Source organism: Callospermophilus lateralis, chromosome 2, assembly GCF_048772815.1.
Source record: "Callospermophilus lateralis isolate mCalLat2 chromosome 2, mCalLat2.hap1, whole genome shotgun sequence".
NCBI classification, from domain to species: domain Eukaryota; kingdom Metazoa; phylum Chordata; class Mammalia; order Rodentia; family Sciuridae; genus Callospermophilus; species Callospermophilus lateralis.
In genome coordinates, this window is record NC_135306.1 from 103,002,396 (window position 1) to 103,027,586 (window position 25,191).

The 25,191-nt window shown below is 35.2% G+C and overlaps 1 protein-coding gene across 1 annotated transcript; it reads left to right on the forward strand.

Annotated features, from left to right (window-relative positions):
* The first annotated feature begins 9,889 nt into the window (after positions 1 to 9,889).
* LOC143391049 (olfactory receptor 8B12) lies at positions 9,890 to 10,834 on the forward strand. The gene has a single exon (XM_076843609.2). The coding sequence runs from the start codon at positions 9,902 to 9,904 to the stop codon at positions 10,832 to 10,834; it is 933 nt and encodes a 310-aa protein (XP_076699724.2). The 5' UTR covers positions 9,890 to 9,901.
* The last annotated feature ends 14,357 nt before the right edge of the window (positions 10,835 to 25,191 follow it).

The following is a 25,191-nucleotide window of genomic DNA, read 5'->3' on the forward strand; positions in this document are numbered from 1 at the left end:
ATCAAGGGTGTGACGAGAAAGCCTATGGAATGGGAGAAACTCTTTGTTATCTGCATCTCAGATAAAGCACTAATCTTCAGGATATATAAAAAACTTTAATAACTTAATAGCCCCCCCAAACCCCCCAAATAACCCAGTCAATACAGGGGCTAAGGCACTGAACAGACAGGTTCACAGAAGAGGAAATATAATTGATCAACAAATATATGAAAAAATGTTCAACATCTCTATTAATTAGAGAAATGCAAATCAAAACTAGTCTAAGATTCCATCTCACTCTGTCAGAATGGAAATTATCAAAAATATAAGCAAAAATAAGTGTTGATGAGGATGTGGGGAAAAAGGTACACTCATACATTGCTGTTGGGTCTGAAAATTTGTGCAACCACTCTGGAAAGAATAGTTTCTTTAGGTAGAGGGGAGTGAAGGAAGGGGAGAGGGTATAGGGGTAGGGAGGTTAGAATGAATTAGACATTATTACCCTGTGTGCATATATGACTACATGACCAGTGGGATTCTACATCATGTGTAACCAGAAGAATGAGAAATTGTACTCAATTTATGTATGATGTATCAAAATTCATTTACTGTCATGCATAACTAATTAGAACACATAAAAAACAAATTAACACCACAAAACAAAACAATCTCAAATAACCCAATCAATAAGTGGGCTAAGGAACTGAACAGACATTTCACAGAAGAAGAAATACGAATAATCAACAAATATTTGAAAAATGTCCAACATCTCTAGCAATTAGAGGAATGCAAATTAAAACTACACTGAGGTTTCATCTCACTCTAGTCAGAATGGCAATTATTAAGAATATAAGTAACCATAAATGTTGGCAAGGATATGGGGAAAAGGGTACACTCATACGTTGTATTTAAAATCAGCATACTACAGTGACACAGCCACCTTAATGTTTATAACAGCACCATTCAAATAGTTAAGCTATGGAGCCAACTTAGGTGCCCTTCAACAGATTAATGGATTAAAAAGCTGGAAATGTGGTATATTTACATAATGGAGTATTATCCATTAAGAAGAATGACTTTATGACATTTGCCAGTAAATGGATGGATCTGGAAACTATCATGCTAAGTGATATAAGTCAACCCAAAAAAACTAAAGGTTGATAGTTTTTTTCTGATATTTGGAAGCTAACCCACAGTAGAGGAGGAGAGCAAGAATAGAAGTTTAGTAGATTAGCATAATGTTCTTAAGTTCATCCTTTATCCTTCAAATGACATAATTTTATTCTCCTTTATGGTTGAATTAAAAAACTTCATTGTGTATATATTTTAAAAATCTATTCATCCATTGATGGACACATAGTTTTGGTTGCATATTTTGGCTATTGTGAATTGTGCTGTTACAAACATGGGTATGCATGTATCAGTTGACTTTAATTCTTTAGGATACATACCCACAATTGGTATATCTGAGTCCTATTTTTGTCCTATTCCTAGTCTTTTGAGGAACCTTCATATTGATTTCCATAGTGGTTGTAATAATTTACAATCCCACCAACAGTTTCAAAGTGTTCCATTTTCTCCACAGCTTTTCTAGCATTTACTATTATTTGTATTCCTGATGGCTGCCATTCTAACTGGGGTGAGATGAAACCTCAGTGTAGTTTTGATTTTCATTTCCCTCACTGCCAAAGAGGTTGAGCATTTTTTCATGCATTTGCTGGCCATTTGTATTTCTTCGTTATTCAGGCTTTTTTTTTTTTTTTTACATTTTTGGTATTACACTTGAGTTTTTTATATAGGATATAATCCTCTTTCAGAAGAATAGCTAGCAAATATTTTCCTCCATTGCAAATGTTCTCTCTTCACATTCTTGTTTCCTTTGTTGTGCAGAAACTTAAATTTTCTGTCATCCCATTTATTAATTCTTGGTATTATTTTCTGAGTTTTTGGGGTCCTGTTGAGAAAGTCATTGCCTATGCCTATATGTTGGAGTGAAATTCTTACCCACTATTTTCATGGTAATTTTTTCGATCTTGGTAGTCTCACACAGTAGGCATATTGTCAAAAACACCAAAATGCAAAAAATATTAGTATTTCAAAAGCCTCAAATTTATTTAGTAACACTAGTTATAGTTCTAATTTGGGGGAGCTAAAGATCTTTATAAGATCTCTGTAGGAATCCTTGGTATACAGAAAATATAAGGCCATCCCTGAACTGATGGGTTTTCAATATGAGTTTCTATTGAAGTATATTCATATGTAAGTCTATTATATTCAATAAGATTTAAAAAATGCCTATAATGTGTGCAGTCTTTTATTAGACACTTATTGTCTTGGTCACACAAAAGTTATGGGGTATAGATTTTTCCTGGAGAGAGAGTTTTATCTGCTTGAGACTTGTAGAACACAGTCTGGAAATAATGTATTAAAAGTAAAAGGGTTGTATTGGACTAAGCACATGCAGAGAGTTATGTAAGAATGAGTGAACAGAATTATAAGAGAATGATTTAATTCAAGGTTATTTTCAGTTCTTGCTCTTGACTGCTCAGAAATGTAACTATGACTGCCCTTGAAACATTCTCCTCTTTTGGTGTGTGTGAAACTTCGTTTATTCAACAATTATTTGCTAAATTGAATATTTACTAAGGCCACATCTAATTCTCACAAACACCTTTAATTTCAGTATTATGATCTTTTTTTTTTCCCACAGGGGGACACAGAGTCAGGGTCAAGCAACTTGCTCAAGTTCACACAGCTAATGAGTAATGGGACTAGGATTTAACTGAAGATCTGTTTGTCTGCAAAGCCTGATGGTAGATGCTTCATGTGACCTTTCAAACTCTTCTGTTGGTCACCTTCACTGTTTCATCTGTTAGTATTTTTTGGGAAAACTTCAGTCCTCAATCTCATTTATTGTCTCTTGAAAGACACATATTTGGAGCAATTCCCTATTGTTCTTTTGGTGGTCATCTTTCTTTTGATAATTCTCTGATTTGTATCTCACCTCTCTCATGATCTGAACTCCCAATGTGAAGTTCTTTTTGATCTTTTTCCTTTTACATGTTCTGCCTGCACTTTGTGATCTTATCTAATATTCAGTTCATTGCCCTTTTCACCCTTCAGTTCTTCATTTGTGTCATCTTATTCCTGATTCTCTAGGTTTCAAATATGAGACAAATTTGATTTGTATCTTTTCCATCAGTCTCTCTTGTACCATTGGGACATCAATCTATATTAATTATTCTATCACCATGTCTCCTATACCATTCATCTCTTTCCGTATTGGGAAAGTCTTCTACCTGATCTCCCTGCTATTCTTCTGTTTTTTTTGTATACCAATGGCTATATAAAAATCAACATTATTAAGAAAGGTAACTTTCATGATAACATTATTTAATCGACTTCATTTCATGCCTTATAAATGCTATAATCAGCACCATTTATTCATTATAATAATCCTTTGAGGTATGATTATTATCTTAATTTTAATAGTAGGAATTGAAGTTCAGAGAGAGGTTAAAAGTCACTAAGGTCATGCGTTTGGTAAGAGGTAAAGTCAGGATTTGTACTGAGGTTAGTCTGATTTCAAGGTTCATGTTCTGAATACTTAGGGAGACCATAATTTATCATTCACCAGTGCAGAAAGCAGGTGACACTAATAACTTTGTTGGAACAAATATAAACTTGACTGTTCTAGACGAATTGACAGTGTCACCTTATTATACTACACAGCAGTTCCTTTGCAATAGTTAGAACCACTTAAATATTTACCGAAGGTTGAAGAGTTATCTGCTTTTGTGGGATAGAATTGGAGCCCAGTTTTGAAGTTGGTATTGTAACTGACCAAAAGATAACCTATTAGAAATATCTAGTGAAGTGACTGATACAGTTCGTGAACTAAATAGAAATATGAGAACTAAAGTTATAAAATTGAAGGCCATCTTTATAGGTGAAGTTGTTAAATAGATGAGCTCACTAAGTACTTAGAAAAGAAAAGAAAATGTTTAGGACTGTGGGAAAGATGAGAAAAAAAAGAATAATGATATGAGAGAAGAGGAAGAGGAAGCATAGACGATATAGGAGCTGTCTGTGATACTATAAACGTCTACAGTGCATACACCTTGTATTTTCACCATAAGCCTAGAATTTAAAAATGCTAAATAATGTGAAGGTAAAGATTAATTGAACATTATGTTTCCATCTGACTACAGTTTAAAATATTAATTTTAATTTCTTTCTTAGCAGTGGAGGCCATTTCAAATGAAGACTTGTGAGCTAGCATCTTTTCTCTCTAACCAGGCTCTGTGATCATTGGAATTGATGCATGTTTTTCTGTTTCTCTGGTGTGTAGTGATGAACAACTCATTTAGGGTCATACTTATACTATTTGATGGTCTATTGAAACTCTGAGACATATGTGAAGACATTGAATATTCGTTTAAGTATTAGTATCATATATTTATATTATATGTAATGATATACATTTATATATTGTTGTATATTAGATATGTTCTAGAACTAAATCAAAGAAGCCATTCATTAAGCAGACATTCAGCTTTTGGAAAAGGCAAATTCATCAAAATGAACATGGTAAAGAACATTTTTCTGTATTATTTCTTGTTTGTATTGGAACTAGTCACAAGTGAATCTGACTTTGCAGAAGTGGTTGGAATATATTTGAAATGAAGTTTCATGGCAGTAGTCTCTGACATGAATAAACTCAGAGGAACTTTTCCTGATGTTGCATCATCTATAAAAGAAAATTTTAAGATTCTTTGAGAAAAGGCAACCTTTTATGAACCCATGAGGTATTCTCTGCCTTTGAGTCCCTTAGAGAGCTTATGATTGCTAACTGTTTTTCTCCATTTGTAATTTACTTGTAATGGGATTAAGGGCAGGCAATAAGATAATTATAGTTTTTGTAGTAAACAGCAAAAGTATGTGTCTGTTAACAGATAATACACCATTATTGATGAGCATTGGCTGAAAATGTCTTACATGGTTTGATTAAGAGAAACCCTGATCAAAAACATAGCCCATTGAGACTTGAGTTTCTTCAAATAGAAATATCTTTTCCCTTTGGATAAAAGCATTACAAATGGTCCTGTGAAAGGATTTAAAGTATAGGTGGTTACACATCAGCTCAATTTGTCCCTGTAGAGAGGAGCTTCCCAGATCCTTCCTGAGAGCTGATTTGAAAATTAAGGGCATTAAGAGTAGTTGATGCTGGGTGTTTAAATTCAGAAATGTGTTCAGTCAGTGATCTTCACTGTGTGACTTGTGATTGTAAAAAGCTTAGAAAGGTCTTTCCTTTTCCAACTCATGATGTCCAATATCCCCCTCATTAGAGCCAGTGCTTTGGGTAGAGCTGTTATCTGAGGCAGGAAACATTAATGCATTGTGATATGTTAAACAACATCCACCCAGTAGCCCATTAGAGAAACTGATACCAACCAGCATAACTCTAACCATGATCTTTTAAGACTTTGTTCAAATGTCACCCTCATTGCTATACAAAATTACATATAAGAGGTTGTGAGGGAAATGGGAAACAAGGAGAGAAATGAATTCCAGTAGATGGGGTAGAGAGAGAAGATGGGAGGGGAGGGGAGGGGGGGATAGTAGAGGATAGGAAAGGTAGCAGAATACAACAGTTACTAATAGGGCATTATGTAAAATTGTGGATGTGTAACCGATGTGATTCTGCAATCTGTATTTGGGGTAAAAATGGGAGTTCATAACCCACTTGAATCTAATGTATGAAATATGATATGTCAAGAGCTTTGTAATGTTTTGAACAATCAATAAAAAAATAAAATAAAAAGATTCACTATTGAAAAAAAATGTCACCTTCACAAAGCTTTCTAACCCATTTGAACATATAACCTACAATCTCTGCCTTTCTTCTTCTCTTTCCTTTTTTTTAAAAAAATAGTTATTACTATCTTCTAATGTATTACAAGTTACTCACTTATTTATTGTCCATCTTCCCCCTCGTAGAGTAAAAGCTCTGTAATGGCAAAGGACTTTTTTTGGTTAACACTTTGTCTGCAGTCCTTAGAACAGTGCCTGACACACTTTTTTCAAGGTTCATTGAATGAATTAGTGAATTCCACTCTTTTTTCTAAAGATGCTCAGAGGTCACCTGTTGGTTAATAAATTTCCTATAAGCTTAGCATTCTAAGTTCTGCTCAGTGTGTTTTGGTGTTCTTTTTCAGACTAATTCCTTCTTTCTTTTCAAGAGTCATCCATGTTGTTGTACGCATCAGTAGTCTGTTCTCTTTATTGCTAAGTTGTATTCTAATCTCTGAAGATTCCATGGCTTATTAATATGTTCTTTTGTTAATGCTTATTTAGGCAATTTTCAGGTTTTAGTTATTATGAGTAAAGTTGCTGTGACTATTTGAGTGTGGGATTTCATGTGAGTGGACATATGCATTAATTTTTAGGGAGTGTATGCTTAGGGATGAAATTGCTGGGTCACAGGTTAGGCATGTGTTTGTTTCACTAGATACTGCAAATTTCACAATTTTACATTTCCTCTAGCAATAGTAAGGGATTTATTTGACTTACCTTTTGACAGCATTTTGTATTGTCTTTTTTTAGTTTTAGTTACTGTGATTACATAATGATAGCTCACTGTGGTTTTAATTTGCATTGCTTTAATAAATCATTCTTTGAGCAACTTTTCACATGCTTATTTATCATTTGTATATCTTCTGAAACATGTTTAAATTTTATCCCAGTAAAATATTTTAGTCTTTTAATAATTTATATGTAGGAGTTCTTCATATATTGAAAATGAGTCTTCTGACAGACACATATTTGTCAAAAGAAAAAAAACACGTATTTATCAAAGACTAAAGATACATGGTTTTAAATGTTTTCTCCCTGTCTTAGTCTACCTTGATACTTTTTAATGGTTTATTTAGAAGAGCACAAGTTTTAAACTTTTATCAAAATGAATTTATTATTTATTTTTCTTTTTTTGAAATTTTCAAATTTATTTATTTAAATTGACAGATAAAATTGTATCTATTGTGTACAACATAATGTTTTGAAATATATGTAAAATGGCTAACCCTAGCTAATTGATATATACATAAATTCATAGTAATCATGTGGTAAGAAAATTTAACATCTAACCTTATTTTTCAAGAATATAATCAATGGTCATCATAGTGAACAATGGATCTTTTGAAATTATTCCTCCTATATAACTTTAATTTTGTACCCTTTGACCAACATGTCCTTAACTCCCCATCCAAAACAAAGAAGTTGATTTTTAAAAAGTATTTTCCATTGAACTATAACATATTCCTTTTATGGTTACTGTATCTTATGTGTAAAAAATTCTTCCTTCTTTCCTGTTTTCTCCTAAATGCTCTATAGGCTTAGCTTTTACATTTAATTCTATGATTCATCATGCATTAATAGTATAGGATGTTAGATATTGGTTAAGGATCATTTTATATCTATCTATCTATCTATCTATCTATCTAGGTACTTGAGTCTAGGGGTTCAGGTCAGGGGCTTGGAGTCAGAGCTAGGCATAACTGTGGGCTCTGAAACATATTGTCTGTGTGAGCAACTTACCTTTAAAATGTATATCATTATATAAGAAATAAATAGGACATATTTGTACAGAACTTTGGATCTTGGCAGCCAGGAGTCAGTATAAGGGCATTGTGTTAGGTACACCATTGGGTATTCAAAATGGTAATGATAATAATTTTTTTCCATAATAATTTTCTTTTAATTTACCGCACAAAGTGTTGAAAGAAAGAATTTTCTCTAAAAGCCAAATCAACTAATTCCAAGGGATAAGCAGACATTTCTTCTTCTTTAGGGAGGGTAATCTCTGAGGAAATAGTCTTGAGGGAGTCTCTATTTTAATAATAAGCTTGCTGAGATCTGCAATCCAGAATCAAACTCTTTATTGTCCTGTCATCCACAGGTCAGGAACAGATACTATCTCCTCTCTGGAAGCTGGAGGGGACTTTGGATAAATTAACAATTGTAAGTTGCATTCTTCAATGTAGAGAGAGTTATGAGATAAATCAGAGGTTCTGATCCTTTGACTGGGCTGAAGGAGAGAGCTCTGAGCTCCAAGCTGTCATCTCTCTCTCTCTCTCTCTCTTTTTTTTTTAACTAGGATCAAAGTTCCCCCTCTCCCGCCCCCCCGTCCCCCCCATGCCGCCCCCCACTCTGGGCATCTGCAAAACACTTAGGACCAATGTAAAAAAGAAAAAAAAAAAAGGAAAGAAAAACCTCCTTTAAAAAAATTACATTGGCAGTGGACTGAGAGGGATTAGTGCCCAAGCCCCAAGGAGCTTTAGCAACTCTGATTGGTCCAAGGAATTGAAAAGATATCGGAAGGATAGAACAGGAGGAAGAAGAATGAGAATTTACTGAGGGAGAGGGCCCTAAAGTGGGCCACGAGGGGAACTGGAGGTCGGGGTGTGGGTCTGGGTGGGGTAGGGGCCCCTGTTGGTGAACAATGGAGGATCAGTGTATCCATGAGGTGGCATCAGTGGAGGAGGCCCACACATACCATGTGGAGGCATAGGACCTGGGTGACCCATCGGAGAGCCAAACGGAGGTCCTGGGGGGGATATGCCCATTGAAGGAGGTCCAGGATGAGGCATTCCAGGTGGTGGTCGGGGTAGGGGTTGCCCCCCTGAGCCTGGAGGTCCAGCATGTGGGTGTCCTAAGCCATGAGGGCCATGGTGGGCCAGCTGCATCTGAGACATTCCTGGATGGGGCATCCCACCTGGTGGGAACGTGTGAGGATGAGAATGTCCATGACCAGGATGTCCAGCCCCTGGGGTTCCTGCTGATGGAAGGCCATGTCCTCCAGTCCCAGGTGGCATAGGTGGTGGGGGCATGGCCGGAGGTGTCCCCCGGTGGGAGGGCTCCAGGAGGTGGCACGGAGGTGGGAAGAAGCCAGGAGGAGGCATGCCTGGTGGAGGAAGCCCAGATCCCAGTGATGACACCGCAGGATTGGGGGCAGAAGGGGTCATCTTTTATTCACCAAGTCTTTATCTTCCCCAGGACAATTTGGACAAGAGTTAGTAGAGGATAGCTTTATGGATTTAACTAGAGAAAGGGGAGAGCCTGTCTTGACTGTGGTCAGCCACATAACATGGTAGTTACAAGGGTAAACTGTGAGAGTCACAGTGGGTGGGGGTAGGGGACTGTTGAAGTCCTCCTGACTGAGGTCAGTAGGTGTTTTTTTTTTTGACTTTGGGCTAATCATTTAAACTTGTCTTATTTGTAAAATGAGGCTGATAATATTGTCACATAGCTCTTAGAGCAAAACCCTTCACTATAACCCCTAAATAAATATTAGTTTTAAAAAATTATTAGCAAATCTGTAGCCACATGAGCTAACAGTTCTTGGAAAAACCCAAGTTCTGGCTGCATAATTTAAAACATAAAATTAATTTAAAAATAAATAAAAATGCTGAATAAGGAAAAAAATTACAACAAAACCAACACAACTTCACCTCTTAATTTTACAGTGCTGATCCACAGTTAGAGTGGCTTCTGCCTGTCAGGACTTGCTCCAGGTAACAGGCCCAGGTGACAGCAACTGAAGCAGAGATGGGAGAAGGAAGAGCATAGGAAAGGGACTGATTTCAAGATGACACCCTACTGGCTTTTGATGCCCCTCTCTTCAGCAGCATCAGCTCTCAATCTCTAGGCAGAGTGTAGCCTTGCATGCTGCTCTAGAGGTTAACTCACTTGCTGGTTCATTACTGCCCTCAGTGAATGGTTAAAACCTTCCCATCACTGTTTGAATCTCTCCTTGTGTTATTTTCCAAGAATAGGGGTAGATCTGGGAGGCTTGTGGTGATATTTCTTTCTCTACCAGTGGTACTTTGCTATTTTCCCCATAGGCCTCTTTCCTAAGAGACGAATGGCAACCAAGAACTCCTCTGTGACAGAGTTCATCCTCGCAGGCTTAACAGACCAGCCAGGACTCCGGATCCCCCTCTTCTTTCTGTTTCTAGGTTTCTACATGGTCACTGTGATGGGAAACTTGGGCTTGATAATGCTGATTGGGCTGAACTCACACCTGCATACCCCCATGTACTTCTTCCTCTTCAATCTCTCCTTAATAGATTTCTGTTACTCCACCACCATTACCCCCAAAATGCTGATGAGTTTTATCTCAAAGAAGAACATCATCTTGCACTCTGGGTGCATGACTCAGCTCTTTTTCTTCTGCTTCTTCGTTGTTTCTGAGTCCTTTATTCTCTCAGCTATGGCGTATGACCGCTACGTTGCCATTTGTAACCCCCTGGTGTACATGGTTACCATGTCTCCACAGGTGTGTTTTCTTCTCTTGTTGGGTGTCTATGGGATGGGATTTGCTGGGGCCATGGCCCATACTGGAAGCATAATGAGTTTGACCTTCTGTGCAGACAACCTTGTCAATCATTTCATGTGTGACATTCTTCCACTCCTTGAGCTCTCCTGCAATAGCACCTATGTGAATGAGTTGGTGGTCTTTATTGTTGTGGCCATTGACATTGGAATGCCCATTGTCACCATCTTCATTTCTTATGCCCTCATCCTCTCTAGCATACTTCATATTCGTTCCACAGATGGCAGATCCAAAGCCTTCAGCACCTGCAGCTCCCACATGATTGTGGTTTGTCTTTTCTTTGGTTCTGGGGCTTTTATGTATCTCAAACCACCTTCCATTTTGCCCCTTGATCAAGGGAAAGTGTCCTCTCTGTTTTACACTATTGTGGTGCCCATGTTAAACCCATTAATCTATAGCTTGAGAAATAAGGATGTCAAAATTGCCCTGAGGAAAACCTGGGACAAAAAAATATTTTCTTAAGAAACGAACAGTATTTAAACAAGAAGATACAATGCTATGTTAATTGGAGGCCATGTTTTTAATGAGGGATTTAAATTTTAGTGTTCCCCCCTCTTTTTTACTGAAACAGAATTTTAAATCTTTGAGTGAGTGCTTAGTGCAGATCTAGTCTGTCTTATGCTTGCTCCATTTCAACTATTCCAAGATTTCTTTATGTAAATTTCTGCCATCATATGTAACTTAATCTTGAATGAGCCTTATAAATAATCTATTATAGTCTTCTTGCTTAACAGTTATTAGAGACTCAGAAATACATTATTACTCATGGACACAAAATTACCTGGTCTCACAACTGGAACAACTCCTTGCTTTGTTCCTGCCCATGCAGGTTTCCCTTTAAAAGTATAATATATTACAGTCTGATTCTATTCACAATATAACTTCTCAATAAGTAATTTTTTTAATGTTATATATTTTTGAGGGCAAAAAAATTTTGTTTTTCTTGGCCAAACAATGTACGGAATGTATTAAGATTGTGTTATGTGGTTGGCATTAAGATTGAGGTTGCACCTGGGCTGGGTGGCACATCCATAGGATCCCAGCAATTTGCATGCTGAGGAGGATAATGAGTTCAAAGCCAGCCTTAGTAATTTAGGAAGTCTTTAAGAAACTCAGCAAGACTCTTTCTCAAAATAAAAAATAAAAGGGCTGGGGATGTGACTCAGTGGTTAAGTGCACTTGGGTTCAGTCCCTGCTACAAAAAAAAAAAAAAATCTCAGCAATCAATTAAAATTTCAAACTGAAAACAGACACTTAGACAAAGTCTGGGTTGCTTGATCCAATTATCTTTCCTATGATGGTTTTGCCCAGTAAAAACAAATATTAATTTTAGAAAATATTGCATATTAGTGCCAGTTGCCCTTTCCCTTTGCTTAGTGAGGTAATTTATATTTGCTGCAATGTGCAAAGCTAGAGAGATTTCCTGTTTTTATTCTAGGCTAATTCTGATTACAGTGGTCAAGGGGTTGATTTCACAAGCAGACTCCTTTGCACAGATGTGTAGAAACATGCTGGGATAGATTTTGAGGCAGCCCTGAGCTTGATCAGAGGAGCAGGAAGAGCCTAAGAATAACCATCTAGGAGTCCTTGGAAGCAACTCCTTTATCTGCTTATCTGTCCTTCTGATTTTTTCAACTATCCTCCTCCCATGCCCATTTTCTGGGTTGGAACCTGGTGGACCACATAGTAAAGAGTTTGATTGGGGTAGCACTGCTTTTTGCCCCAGGTCATCCAAATATTCTGACTCAGGCTTCTGATCGGTCTCTGCTTCCCTTTCCTTTGGGCATCCGAAAGTGTGCACTTAGGACAACTAATATCTGTAGAAGTTTTTCTGAAACAGAGGTGATGTAGTCTTGAAAGAGAGCCTCTGACTGTGTCCATTGACATCTTCCTGGAGGGGTTGGAAGGGGAAGCAGCACTCATATCCATCTTGTGGTTGCAATAGCAGCCATGGGGAGATTGAAGAACCATCCCAGAGAAGTGTCATAAGCTAGCAGCATAGCCAGGGGAGGAACCCCAATTCTCACATGGTCCCCATTCTCTTTGATAGAGATTGTGGATTTGCTGGGTTTGTTTGCTTGTTTATGATTATATGGCAAGGGAAGTTAAGAAAGAAGGAAAAGGAAGTGATGATGACGGAATGCAGACATCGTCAGGAACTTCACATAGATCATGATGCAGGCAGTATCCTGGAGGTGAGGAGGAAAGTGGTCTCAGAGAAGATAAATGACTTGCCTACAGCAGGGCCTGATGGAGACCTTTACAGGCCACCCATATGCAATTCAGAATACTTTAAATTTCCCATATAGCACAAAGCTTATATGTTGAAATTAAAGTAGCTTCTCTTTAGAATTTGTTTTAATTATAAAATTTTAGAGATGCTGTTCAAAATTGCCTGCTATTTTGGTGTCCTAAACATATGTAATATGTCTTTTGGGTAAACCAAGCCAGCCCCCAATTAAGAAATCTACTCAATGAAGGATTCACACTTGGAGCTATCTTACTTAAAAATCTACGGGAAGAACTGTATAAGGTGTTGAGAATCTCTGTTGCACTACCAATTCAGCAGAGAATTCCTGGCCAACTATGAAGGTCATAAGTAATAGGGGAAGGTTTCAGCTATACATCTGACTTGGTGATGGTGGTGGTGGTGGGGGCTATAGCTATAAACTTTGCCCTTTGGTTGGAATAAGGGAGGGATGGGAAATCCAGGTTCAGCCCCTGAGGTTGGGCCCCTGTAACAGCATATGAGAGAATTTTCTTTATGACAAAAAAGAAGCCAGAATGAAGACCATATGATTCATTTAATGAAATTATAAAAGAGGAAAAACTACTTTCAGTGAAACAATCTGTCTTGTATTGTCTTGAAGGTGAGAATTATTGGGATGGAAAAGAAGAAAGTTTTTGGAGTGGTAGAAATGTTAGAGATATATCTATTTTTCAGTACTGTGGAGCTAAGAATTGTAAGTTTTGATGTACATGAATTTCATCTCAAAAAAACCCTTTAATCACCATCATTGAGAATAGAGAATTAGTGAGGAATCAATTAGATAAGGTTGACAGAATGTTGGCAATGGTTGAAACTGGGTGAGATGGTGGGGTATTATGTGAATTTATTTTACTCTTGTTTTCATAGTTCGAAATGTTCCATAATCCAATGTTAAAACAAAATTAATTTAAAATGGATCATTGAATGAAACATTAAAGCAAACCTAATACAGTTCTAGAATACATAGAAGAAAACTATATTAATAACTCTGGGCTAGGCAAAGAATTTTAGCACAAAATGCCACTGACCAAAGTATAAATTGGACTTCATAAAAATGTAGAACTCTATTCCTTGAGATGTACTACTAAGAAATTGAAAAGCAGGCCAATTATTGGAAGAAAATATTTTTGTTATATATTTAACAAAAGCCTTATATCCAGATGCAATAATGAGAAAATATAATAGCTAAATAAGCAATGTATAGTCAACTAAGAAGATATATGAATGTTCAGTAGGCATATGAAAATAGTATAAAAATCATTAATAATCATGGAATTATAAATAATGTATCATACTATTATATATAAAAAAGAATGGCTAAATTAAAAATGTTCACAATATGAAGTGTTGATGAGCACTTAGAATTTTCATTTATTGCTGTTGAACATATAAAATGGCAATACCATTTTGGAAAACCCTTTGGAAGATTTTTACAAAATTAAAATCACATGTATTGTATGATGTAGAAAATCCACTCTTAGATATTTACCAAAGTGAAATGAAACTATGTATCTACAGAAGACTTATGTATGGATACTCCTAGAAGCTTTTTTATTTCAGTTCTAAATTGGAAACAATCCCAATTTCCCTCAACTGGTAAGTGAGTAAACAAATTGTGGTGTATGATTGAATACCACTCAGCAATAAAAAGGAATTAACTACTGATATACATATGAATGAATTTCAACATTAGTAAATCTCAAAACTTTATGCTCAGTGAAAGGAAAATGACTCAAAAGTATATAAGCTGAATAACATTTTTTATAAAATTTGAAAATAGACAAAATAAGCATAGTGAGAGAAAGCAGGCAGTAATTTTCCAAGATCAAGGGTGGGAATCATTCATTATGTTAGGAATTTTTTGGGTTATGAAAATATATATTGATTGGGTGGTTGTTACATGGATATATATGTTGTCCAAAATTATTTGACTAAACACATAGATTAGGTTCTTTTTGTTGTATTTCAGTTATACCTCATAAGGTAGATTTAAATATTCATAGACAACTATAAATGTCCAAGGCCAACAAACTTAAAATAAATTGCTGAATCACATACAAAAACATGTTAAAAAGATAGTGCACCATGATCAAGTGGGGTTCATCCCTGGGATGCAAGGTTGGTTCAAAAAGGAAATCAATAAATGCAATTGACCACATCAATAAGACAAGAATCACATCTCAATAGATGCAGAAAAAGCATTTGACAAAATTCAGCATCCATTCATGTTCAAAACAGTAGAAAAACCAGGAAGATACCTCAACACTGTAAAAGCTGCTAAACCCAAGGCCAACCTCATTCTAAATGAAGGAAAATCTCAAAGCATTACCTCTAAAAACTGAAACAAGACAGGGATGCCCTCTTTCACCACTTCTATTCAACATAGTCCTCAAAACCCTAGCCAGAGTAATCAGACAAATGAAAGAATTTAAAGGTGTACAAATAGGAAAAGAATAGCTCAAACTGTCCTTATTTGCCAATGACGTGATTCTATATTTAGAAGATCCAAAAAACTACTAGAAAGTTCCTAGAACTCATAAACAAATTCAGCAAAGTATCAGGGCTTAAAATAAATACCAATAAATCAGTTGCATTTCTATACACCAAGGATATATTACCAGAAAGAGAAATCAGGAAAACTATCCCTTTTATAGTAGCCTCAAAAAATACTTGGGCAGCAACCTAACAAAAGAGATAAAAGACATCTATAATGAAAACTACAGAATGTTAAAGAAAGAAATTAAAGAAGACTTTAGAAAATGAAAAGATCTACCATGTTCCTGGATAGTCAGAATCAATATTATCAAAATGGCCATACTACCAAAAGTGCTACACAGATTTAATGCAATTCCTATTAAAATCCCAAAGAAATTCTTCACAGAAATAGAAAAAGCCAACATGAAATTCATTTGGAAAAATAAAGACCCAGAATAGCTAAAGCAATCCTAGAGTGAAAAGTGATGCGGGAGGCATTACCATACCAGAACTTAAATTATACTACAGAGCTATAGTAACAAAAACAGCATGGTATTGGCACCAAAACTGACATGAAGGCCAGTGGAACAGAATAGAAAACACAGAGACATATCCACATAAATACAGTTATCCTAGACAAAGTTGCCATAAATGTACACTGGAGAAAAGATAGCATCTTCAACAAATGGTGCTGGGAAAACCGGAAATCAGAAAGTAATAGTGTGAAATTGAACCCATATATCTTACCCTGCATGAAGCTCAACTCTAAGTGGACTAAAGACCTAGGCATTAGACCAGAGACCTCACACTTACTAGAAGAAAAAGTAGGCCCAACTCTCCAACATGTCAGCTTGAGAACCAAATTCCTCAATCAGATACCTAAACCCCAATAAGTAAAATCAAGAATCAATAAATAGGATGGTATCAAACCAAAGAGATTGTTACAACAAAGGAAACAATTAAGAACATGTACAAAGATCCTACAGAGTGGGAGATAATCTTCATTACCAGTACCTCAAATAAGGCATTAATTTCCAGGATACACAAAGAACTCAAAAAACTCAACACCAGAAAAATAAATAACCCAGTCAATAAATGGGCAAAAGGATTGAAGAAACACTTAACAGAATAAAAAATATAAATTGTCAAAAAACATATGAAACAATGTTTACATCTCTACCAATTAGAGAAATGCAAAATAAAACTACACTGAGATTTCATCACCCTCATCAGAATGACAGTTATAGAGTACAAGTAACAATTAATGTTGGCGAGGATGTGGGGAGAAAGGTACTCTCATACATTGTTGGTGGGACTGCAAATTGGTGCAACCACTCTGGAAAGCAGTATGGAGAGCAGCTTAGAGACCCTGTTATCTCATTCCTTGGTCTATACCCAAAGGACTTAAAACCAGCCTATTTCAGTGATGCAGCTACATCAATGATTATAGCAGCTCAACTCATAATATTCAAGCTATGAAAACAACCTAGGTGTCCTTCAATGGATGAATGGATAAAGAAAACGTGGTATATATACACAATGGAATATTACTCAGCCATAAAAAAGAATGAAATTATGACATTTGCCAGTAAATAGATGGAACTGGAATATATGCAAAGTGAAATAAATCAATTCCAAAAAACCAAAGGATGAATGGTTTCTCTGATTTGTGGATGCTAACCCAGAAAAAGGGAGGTTGGGTATGAGAATAATAGAAATCCATTGGACTAGACAAAGGGAAATGAAGGGAAGAGAGGGGTGAGGGGAATAGAAAAGACAGAATTAATTGGACTTAACTTTCCTAGCCCTGTATTTGTATACATAACCAGGGTAACTCCACATCATGTAAGACTGCAAGAGCAGGAACCTAAATAGAATAAGTTTTATAATTTATGCATGTATATTTTACCAAAACACATTCTACTGTCATGTATAGCTAAAAATAAAAATAAATTGCTGAAGCTCAACATAATTTGTAATCACATAAATATGAATTAAATATATGGTGATATTATTAGCATCAAATTGGCTCTACTTGTTGGGAAATTAAAAAAACACAGGAAAAGACATTTTCACATTTTGCTGATAGGAATGTAGTGGAAAAATGCCTTTTGTAAGAAGCTTTTGGAAATATTCAGAAAAAAGTACATCATTAGACCTAGCAAATTTTTTTAGATCAAGCTAGGAATTTATTCTCAAAATAAGTAAAATAAGTCAGAAAGAGAGGTATTTTGATCTAATTCATATGTGGAATCTGAAAATGTTGACCTTATAGAAGGAGGGAGTAGAATATTGGTTACCAGAGCCTGGGGGAGGATATGGAAAAAGGGGATGGAGAGGGTTGGTCAATAGGCCCCAAGTTACAGGAAGGAACAAGTTCTGGGGTTCTATTGTACAAAAGAATGACTGTAGTTTAATAACACTGCAAATTTCAAAATGGCTAGAAGAGAGGATTTTGTATGTTCTCATCACAAAGAAATGTTGAATGTTGGAGGTGACAGATATGCTAATTACCTTGAACTGATCATTACACAATGCGTGCACATATTGAAAAATCACAGTATACCCTATAAATATATAAAAATTTAATGAAATAAAAGTAAAATTGTTTCAAAAATGCACATTTATTCCAGCAGTGTTTATCATAGTAAAAAATATGACAAAGAATTGACATACTAAATCCTTCACATTGAAGGGATATCATGAAGACACTAAGAAAAATGCTAATGACATTTATTTATTGATATGAAAGATGACAATGGTACAGCATTTAAAACATAGTCCAGGGTAATATATACAATATGACCTGACATCAAACCTATGTGCCCAAATGTGAACAGTGGTTACTTGTGGGTAGTGGAAATATGAATGGCTTCTATTTTCTGCTCAATATACATGTACTACTTATAAAATAAATTGTTAAAAGAAAGGATGAAGTTTTGTAAATTGCTTATTCAGTGTTGGTAATTGGTTATTTAGTTATTGGTAAATCGTCCTGTTGGTAAATTTGTTTTCAGTGAACTGGTTTTCAGGAAACTAGACTCACTGCTTTGAAAGTGAGAATAAATTTGAATTTATTATTGATGTGGATGATTCAGTTGCTGGGAAAATGTTGTCATTTATTAAAATAAATACAGGAGGAGTGAGCCTCTGAGGAAAGATGGGGATATCAATTTTTTATGTGTTGGATTTTAGTTGTGTGTTTGGTGTTCAGATATAGATAGAAACAGATTTGGAAGTCATAAGCAAAGGATATTCAAGGCATTGGAGTGCACAATATAGTTCAGAGAGCATAAATAGACTGCCAGGAGAAGGCTGAATATCAGAAGGCTAACATCTCAGTCTCTTGAAGGAGACCGAGAAGTGGCCACAAGTTCCACAAAAGTGATGTGCCTTGAAATGAAATGAGATCTCCTATTCCAAAATGGAGTTAGCTGCCAGCTGTGTCAAGTAAAATAGAGCTGAGGAGTATTCATGAGTTGACAACACCTAAAGTTTGATTAATTCAAGAATATTATAGCACATATAAGGCTGGTTTTATTTTTCTTTTTATGGAATAGGATTTCCAGGTGCAGATAAATCAGTGGCTCCTCCAAACAGAATCACCAGAGCCATTCAGCCTGGGGTCCAGTAGGAACACATACTGTTTCTTGAATTGAGATTGTAATTAGAGTAAAGTTCCTGAGATAAAGATTCATAAAATATTGGAACGCATGATTAAGAGTGTGTGGTTTTCCTTTCCAGAAGTCCTTAGAAATTTAGATAGTTTCTTCCATCTGTGATTAGGATTTAAGGGGAATTTTTATTCAGCAAGAGAACTTTGCCACATTGCTGTCTTTACATTTCTTAATTTATTTGCACATATAAAACATTTGATTTTATAATTAGCCAATTAAGATGTCTCAAAATAATAATTTCTGTTTCTACTCATCAAATCACCTTTCTCTCTTCTAGTAATTATACTTGAAAATTTTTTTAGGTTTTTCCTGATTAACACCATGGGCATTACACTTTCTAGGGCAGTCTTTATATCTTTCTTACCCTTTACAGTTCTTGTAAATAATATATTTTACAGCACTTTGGTACTAATTGGCACAACAATGCTTTAGTAATTAACACTTTTCCTGAATATAAGTCCTTTAAGAAAAAGGTCTTAAGTTTTGAAGAGTTTTAAGTTGCTTGGCAACACTCTAGCTAAAGACTTTCCAACAATTTCTGCAACTTTTTTACTCCTTTGCCAGCTCCTACAAGAAAGAGGAGGTCTCTTCTACAAACACCTTGACCTTGACGGGCAGAAATCCTCTGGCATCATTTGTCTTTAGTATAAATATTGTCTTCAGTATCACATAAAAAGGCTCTCAGTTCCAGTAAACTTAATCATATTTAGCTTACATTACTTGTTTTTTGATGAGAAGAAAATGTTTGCTTATGAAAACCTCTGAAGAATTATTTCAGACAGTAAAAAATAATCACTGAAAATTATGGGTTTGCATTATTGACTTTTATTTCTTTATATCAGCATACATTACATTCAGCAAGTTCCTCCCCACCCCCACTGTTTTAGTTAGCTTTTTCATTGCTGTGATTGAAAGACCCTACCAGAACAACTGTAGAGGAGGAAAGGTTTATTTATAGGCTCATGGTTTCAGAGGTCTCGATCCATTGCACCGAGGTTCAAGATGGAAGACTAAGGCAGAGGGAAACAGCTTATATGATGATCAAGAAGGAGAGGGGCGGGGGAGGGAGAGAGAGAGAACTCCATTCTCCAAATACAAAATATGTATCCTATAGCTTTCCCCCCAATGAACCACTTCCTCCAACCACAGCCTACCTGCCTCCAGTCACCACTCACGGAACAGGTCAAGGCTATAATTTAATCAATTCCCCGCCAAACCTCCTTGCATTTTCTCACACATGAGCTTTAAGGGGGACACCTCACATCTAACCAGAACACCCCCATAGTCCAGAGGCAAGTGCTGTATGACAGGGATATTCCCACAGCCCAGCAAGCTTTTGAGGAGCATCTAGAAGATATTTGTTATCTGATAAATAATGAATGTGCTAGAATATCCCAAAGTTACAGAATTTATAATTTTTCTTGAAGAATATTTCAATATAGTTTTATGGACTATAATCTTGAAATGATCAATAAATAGTATCAGCGTAGTAAGAGTGATATGGAAAAATAAGTGAATAGGGGGTCAAGAGAATGACTTAATTCAAGGTCATTTTTCAGATCTTCCTTCCCTTAAACCCTTAGTAACATTTATCCCTCACTCTTTTTTAATTGGTTCTTTTTAGTTATACATAGCAATAGGTTTTACTTTAATGTAATTATAAAAGTGTGGAATATAATTTGCTCTAATTCAGTCCCCAGAACTTCCCCTTTCCCTCCTCTTTTTCCTCCCCCATTCTCTTTTCTGATCTTTCAGATATTTATTTATAGTTTTTGTAAAAAAAATGGTGTTGTGGATATATATGATGGTGATATTTATAGTTTTTAAAAAATTAGTGTCTATGGATATACATGATGGTGGAATTCATTTGTTGAAGGGAACCTAGTTGATTCCATAGTTTATCTATTGTGAATTGGGCTGCTATAAACACTGATATAGCTACATCACTGTAGTATGCTGATTTTAAGTCCTTTGGGTATAAACTGAGGAGTGGGATAGTTGGATCAAATGGTGGTTCCATTCCAAATTTCCTGAGGAATCTCCATACTGCTTTCCATAGTAGTTGAACCAATTTGCATTCCCACTAGCAATGTATGAGTGTAACTCTTCCCCACATCCTCACCAACATTTATTGATGCTTGTATTCTTGATAATTGCCATTCTGACTGGAGTCAGATGAAATCTTAGTTTTAATTTGCATTTCTCTAATTGCTAGAGATGTTGAACATTTTTTCATATATTTATTGATCAATTGTATTTCTTCTATAAAGAGTCTGGTCAGTTCCTTAGCACACTTATTGATAGTATTTGTTTTTATTAGTGTTAAGTTTTTTGAGTTCTTTATATATCCTGGAGATTAGTGCTTTATCTGAGGTGCATGAAGTAAATATTTTCTCCTATTTTGTAGGCTCTCTTTTCAAGTTATTGAGTGTTCCCTTCACTGTGAAGAAGCGTTTTAGTTTGAAACCATCCCACTTATTGAGTCTTGATTTTACTTCTTACATTTTTGGAGTTTTGTTAAAGAAGTCAGTTCCTAAGCCAACATGGTGAAGATTTGGACCTACTTTTTCTTCTATTAGGTGCAGTATCTCTGTACTAGTGCCTAAGTTTTTGATTCACTTTGAGCTGAGTTTTATGCAGGGTGAAAAATAGAGGTTTAATTTCATTTTGCTACACATGGATTTCCAGTTTTCCCAGCAACACTTGTTGAAGAGGCTATCATTTCCCAAATGAATGTTTTTGGTGCCTTTGTCTAGTATGAAACAACTGTATTTATGTGGGTTTATCTCTGTGTCTTCTGTTCTGTACCATTGGTCTATCTTGGTACCAATACCGTGCCAGTTTTGTTACTATGGCTCTGTAGTATAAGCTTGGCATAGTGATGCCTCCTGCTTCATTCTTCCTGCTAAGGATTGCTTTGGCTATTCTTGTTTTCTTATTTTTCAAAATGAATTGCATGATTCTACAGAGAATTTTATTGAGATTTTAAAATAGGAATTGAATTAAATCTGTGTACCATTTTTGAGTAGTATGGTCACTTTAATAATGTTAATTCTGCCAATCCAAGAGAAGGAGAGATCTTTTCATCTTCTAAGGTCTTCCTCAATTTCTTTCTTTTGTGTTCTATAATTTTCATTGTAGAGATCTTTTATCTCTTTTGTTAGACTGATTCCTAAACATTTTATTTTATTTTTTTGAGGTTATTGTAAATGGGGTGGTTTTCATAATTTCTCTTTCAGTGAATTCATCACAGGTGAATAGGAACATGTTTGGTTTATGGGTATTTTATATCCTGCTACTCTCCCGAATTCATTTATTAGTTCTAGAAGTTTTCTGGTGGATTTTTTGACTTTCTAAGTATAGAATCATGTTGTCAGCAAATAGTGATAGTTTGGGTTATTCTTTTTTTTTTTAATTTTTTTTCTTCTTATTGCTCTGGCTAGAGTTTAAGGACTATGCTGAAGAAAAGTGGTGAAAGTGGACATCCTTGTCTTGTTACAGTTTTTAGAGGGAATGCTTTCAATTTTTATCCATTTAAAATAATGTTGGCCTTGGGTTTAACCTATATAGCTTTACAATGTTGAGGAATGTTCCTACTCTTCCCAGTTTTTTGTTTTTTAGATTTTTTGAGCATGAATGGACACTGAATTTTGTCAAATGCTTTTTCTGCATCTATTGAGATGATCATATGATTCTTGCCTTCAGGTCTATTAATGTGATGAATTATGTTTATTGATTTCTTTATTTTGCAACCTTGCTTCCTGGGATGAAGCCCACTTGATTGCGGGGTACTATCTTTTTAATATGTTTTATCACATGATTTTCCAGTATTTTATTGAGGGTTTTTGCATATATGTTCATTAGGGATATTGGTCTGAAGTTTTCTTTCTTTGATGTGTCTTTGTCTGGTTTTGGTATTAGGGTGATACTAGTTTCATAGACAGAATTTGGAAGGATTCCCTCCTTTTCCATTTCCTGGAATAATTTGAGGAGTATTGTTATTATTTTTTCTTTGGTGAGCTTGTAGAACTCAATTGAGAATTCATCTGGTCCTGGGCTTTTCTTTGTTGGTAGGCTTTGGATTTCGCCTTCTATTTCATTGCTTGAAATTGATCTTTTAAATATTTTATGTCCTCCTGATTCAATTTGGGTAGAAAATGAGTCTGTAGAAATTTGTTGCTGTCTTAAAGATTTTCTATTTTATTAGAGTGTAGATTTTTAAAGTAGTTTCTGATTATCATCTATATTTCTGAGTGTCTGTCATGATATTTCCTTTTTCATCATGAATTTTTAGTAATTTGAGATTTGTCTGTCTTTCTGTTAGCATGGCCAAGGTTTTATCAATTTTAATCATTTTTTTAAAGAACGACTTTTTATTTTGTCAATTTTTTGCATTGTTTGTTTTGTTTCAATTTCATTGATTTTAGCTCTGATTTTAATTAATTCCTGTCTTCTTCTGCTTATGGTGTTGATTTGTTCTTCTTTTTATTGTGCTTTGAGATGTAATTTTAGGTCATTTATTCATTAATTTTCTGTTCTTTTAATGAATGAGCTCACTGCAATAAATCTTCATCTTAGCACTGCCTTCATAGTGTCTAAGAGATTTTGATATTTTCTAACAGTGTTCTCATTTACCTACAAATATTTCTTTAATTTCATTACTGATTGTTTTCTGCTATCCATTGGTCATTCAGTAGTGTATTATTTAGTCTCCAGATGTTAGAGTAGCATATATTTTTTATTTTATCATTGATTTCTAATTTCATTCCATTATGATCTGATAGAATGCAGGGTAGTATCTCTATTCTTTAATATTTGCTAAATTTTTTTTTGTGGCATAAGATATGGCCTATTTTAGAGAAAGCCCCTTGTGAAGCTGAGAAGAAAGTGTATTCACTCATTGATGGATGAAATATTCTATATATTTCCATTAAGTCCAAATTTTTGATTATATTATTTAGTTCCACAGTTTCTTTGTTTAATTTTCATTTGGAAGATCTATCCAGTAGTGAGAGAGTTGTATTAATGTCACCCAGTATTATTGTGTTGTGGTCTATTCGATTCTTGAAAGAGGTTTGTTTGATGTACATAGATGCTCCATTGTTTTGGCCACAAATATTCACAATTGTTATGTCTTGCTGATGTATAATTCGAGTAAGCAGTATGAAATGTCCTACTTTATCCCTTCTGATTATGAAGATAGAAACCCCTGGTTGTTTACATAGTTAATGTGATTTATGTTTTTTCCAATCTTTCACCTTTAGACTGTGGATATCTTTACCAATCAGGTGAGTCTCCTGGAGACAGCATATTGTTGGGTATTGCTTTTTAATCCAGTCTGCTAGTCTATGTCTTTTTTTTTTTTAAAGAAAGAGTGAGAAAGAGGAGAGAGAGGGAGAGAGAATTTTAATATTTATTTTTTAGTATTTGGCGGACACAACATCTTTGTCTGTATGTGGTGCTGAGGATTGAACCCGGGCTGCATGCATGCCAAGCGAGCGCGCTACCTCTTGAGCCACATCCCCAGCCCCTAGTCTATGTCTTTTGATTGATAAGTTTAGGCCATTAACATTCAAGCTTATTATGAGGTATGATTTGTATTCCTGGCCATTTGGTTTACTTCTGGTTTTTAATTTGACTTAGTTTCTTCTTTAATTGACTATTCCTTTAGTGTATTCCTCCCTTTGCTGGTTTTCATTTTTTCATTTCCTCTTCATGGAATATTTTATTGAGAATGTTTTGTAGTGCAGTCCTTCTAGTTGTGAATTCTTTTAACTTTTGATTTTCATGGAAGGAATTTATTTCATCTTCAAATCTGAAGCTTAATTTTACTGGGTACAAAATTCTTGGTTGGTTTCTATTTTCTTCCAGAGCTTTATATATGTTGTTCCAGAACCTTCTATCTTTGAAGGACTGGGTGAGAAATCAGCTGAGATTTGAATTCATTTCTCCCTATACATAATTTGATGTTTTTTTTCCCTCATGAACTTTTAAATTTTACCCTTATTCTGTATGCTAAGCATTTTCATTGTAATGTGACTTTGTGTGGATCTGTTGTAATTTTGTACATTTGGGGTCTTGAAAGACTCTTATATTTTATTTTCCATTTTAGTCTTTAGGTTTGTAAAACTTTATGACATTATTTCATTGAAAAGATTGTGAATTGCTTTGGTTTGTATTTCCCTATTTTTATATATCCTGATTAATCTTAAATTTAGTCTTTTCAGGTTACTCCATAATTCTTGGATATTCTGTTCATGGTTTCTTACCATCTTCTCTGGTCAGTGAAATTTATTTTCAAGATTATATATCTTTTCTTTATTGCCTGAGGTTTTGTCTTCCAAGTGATCTAGTCTTTTAGGGATATGTTCCATTATATTTTTCGTTTTGTTTATTGA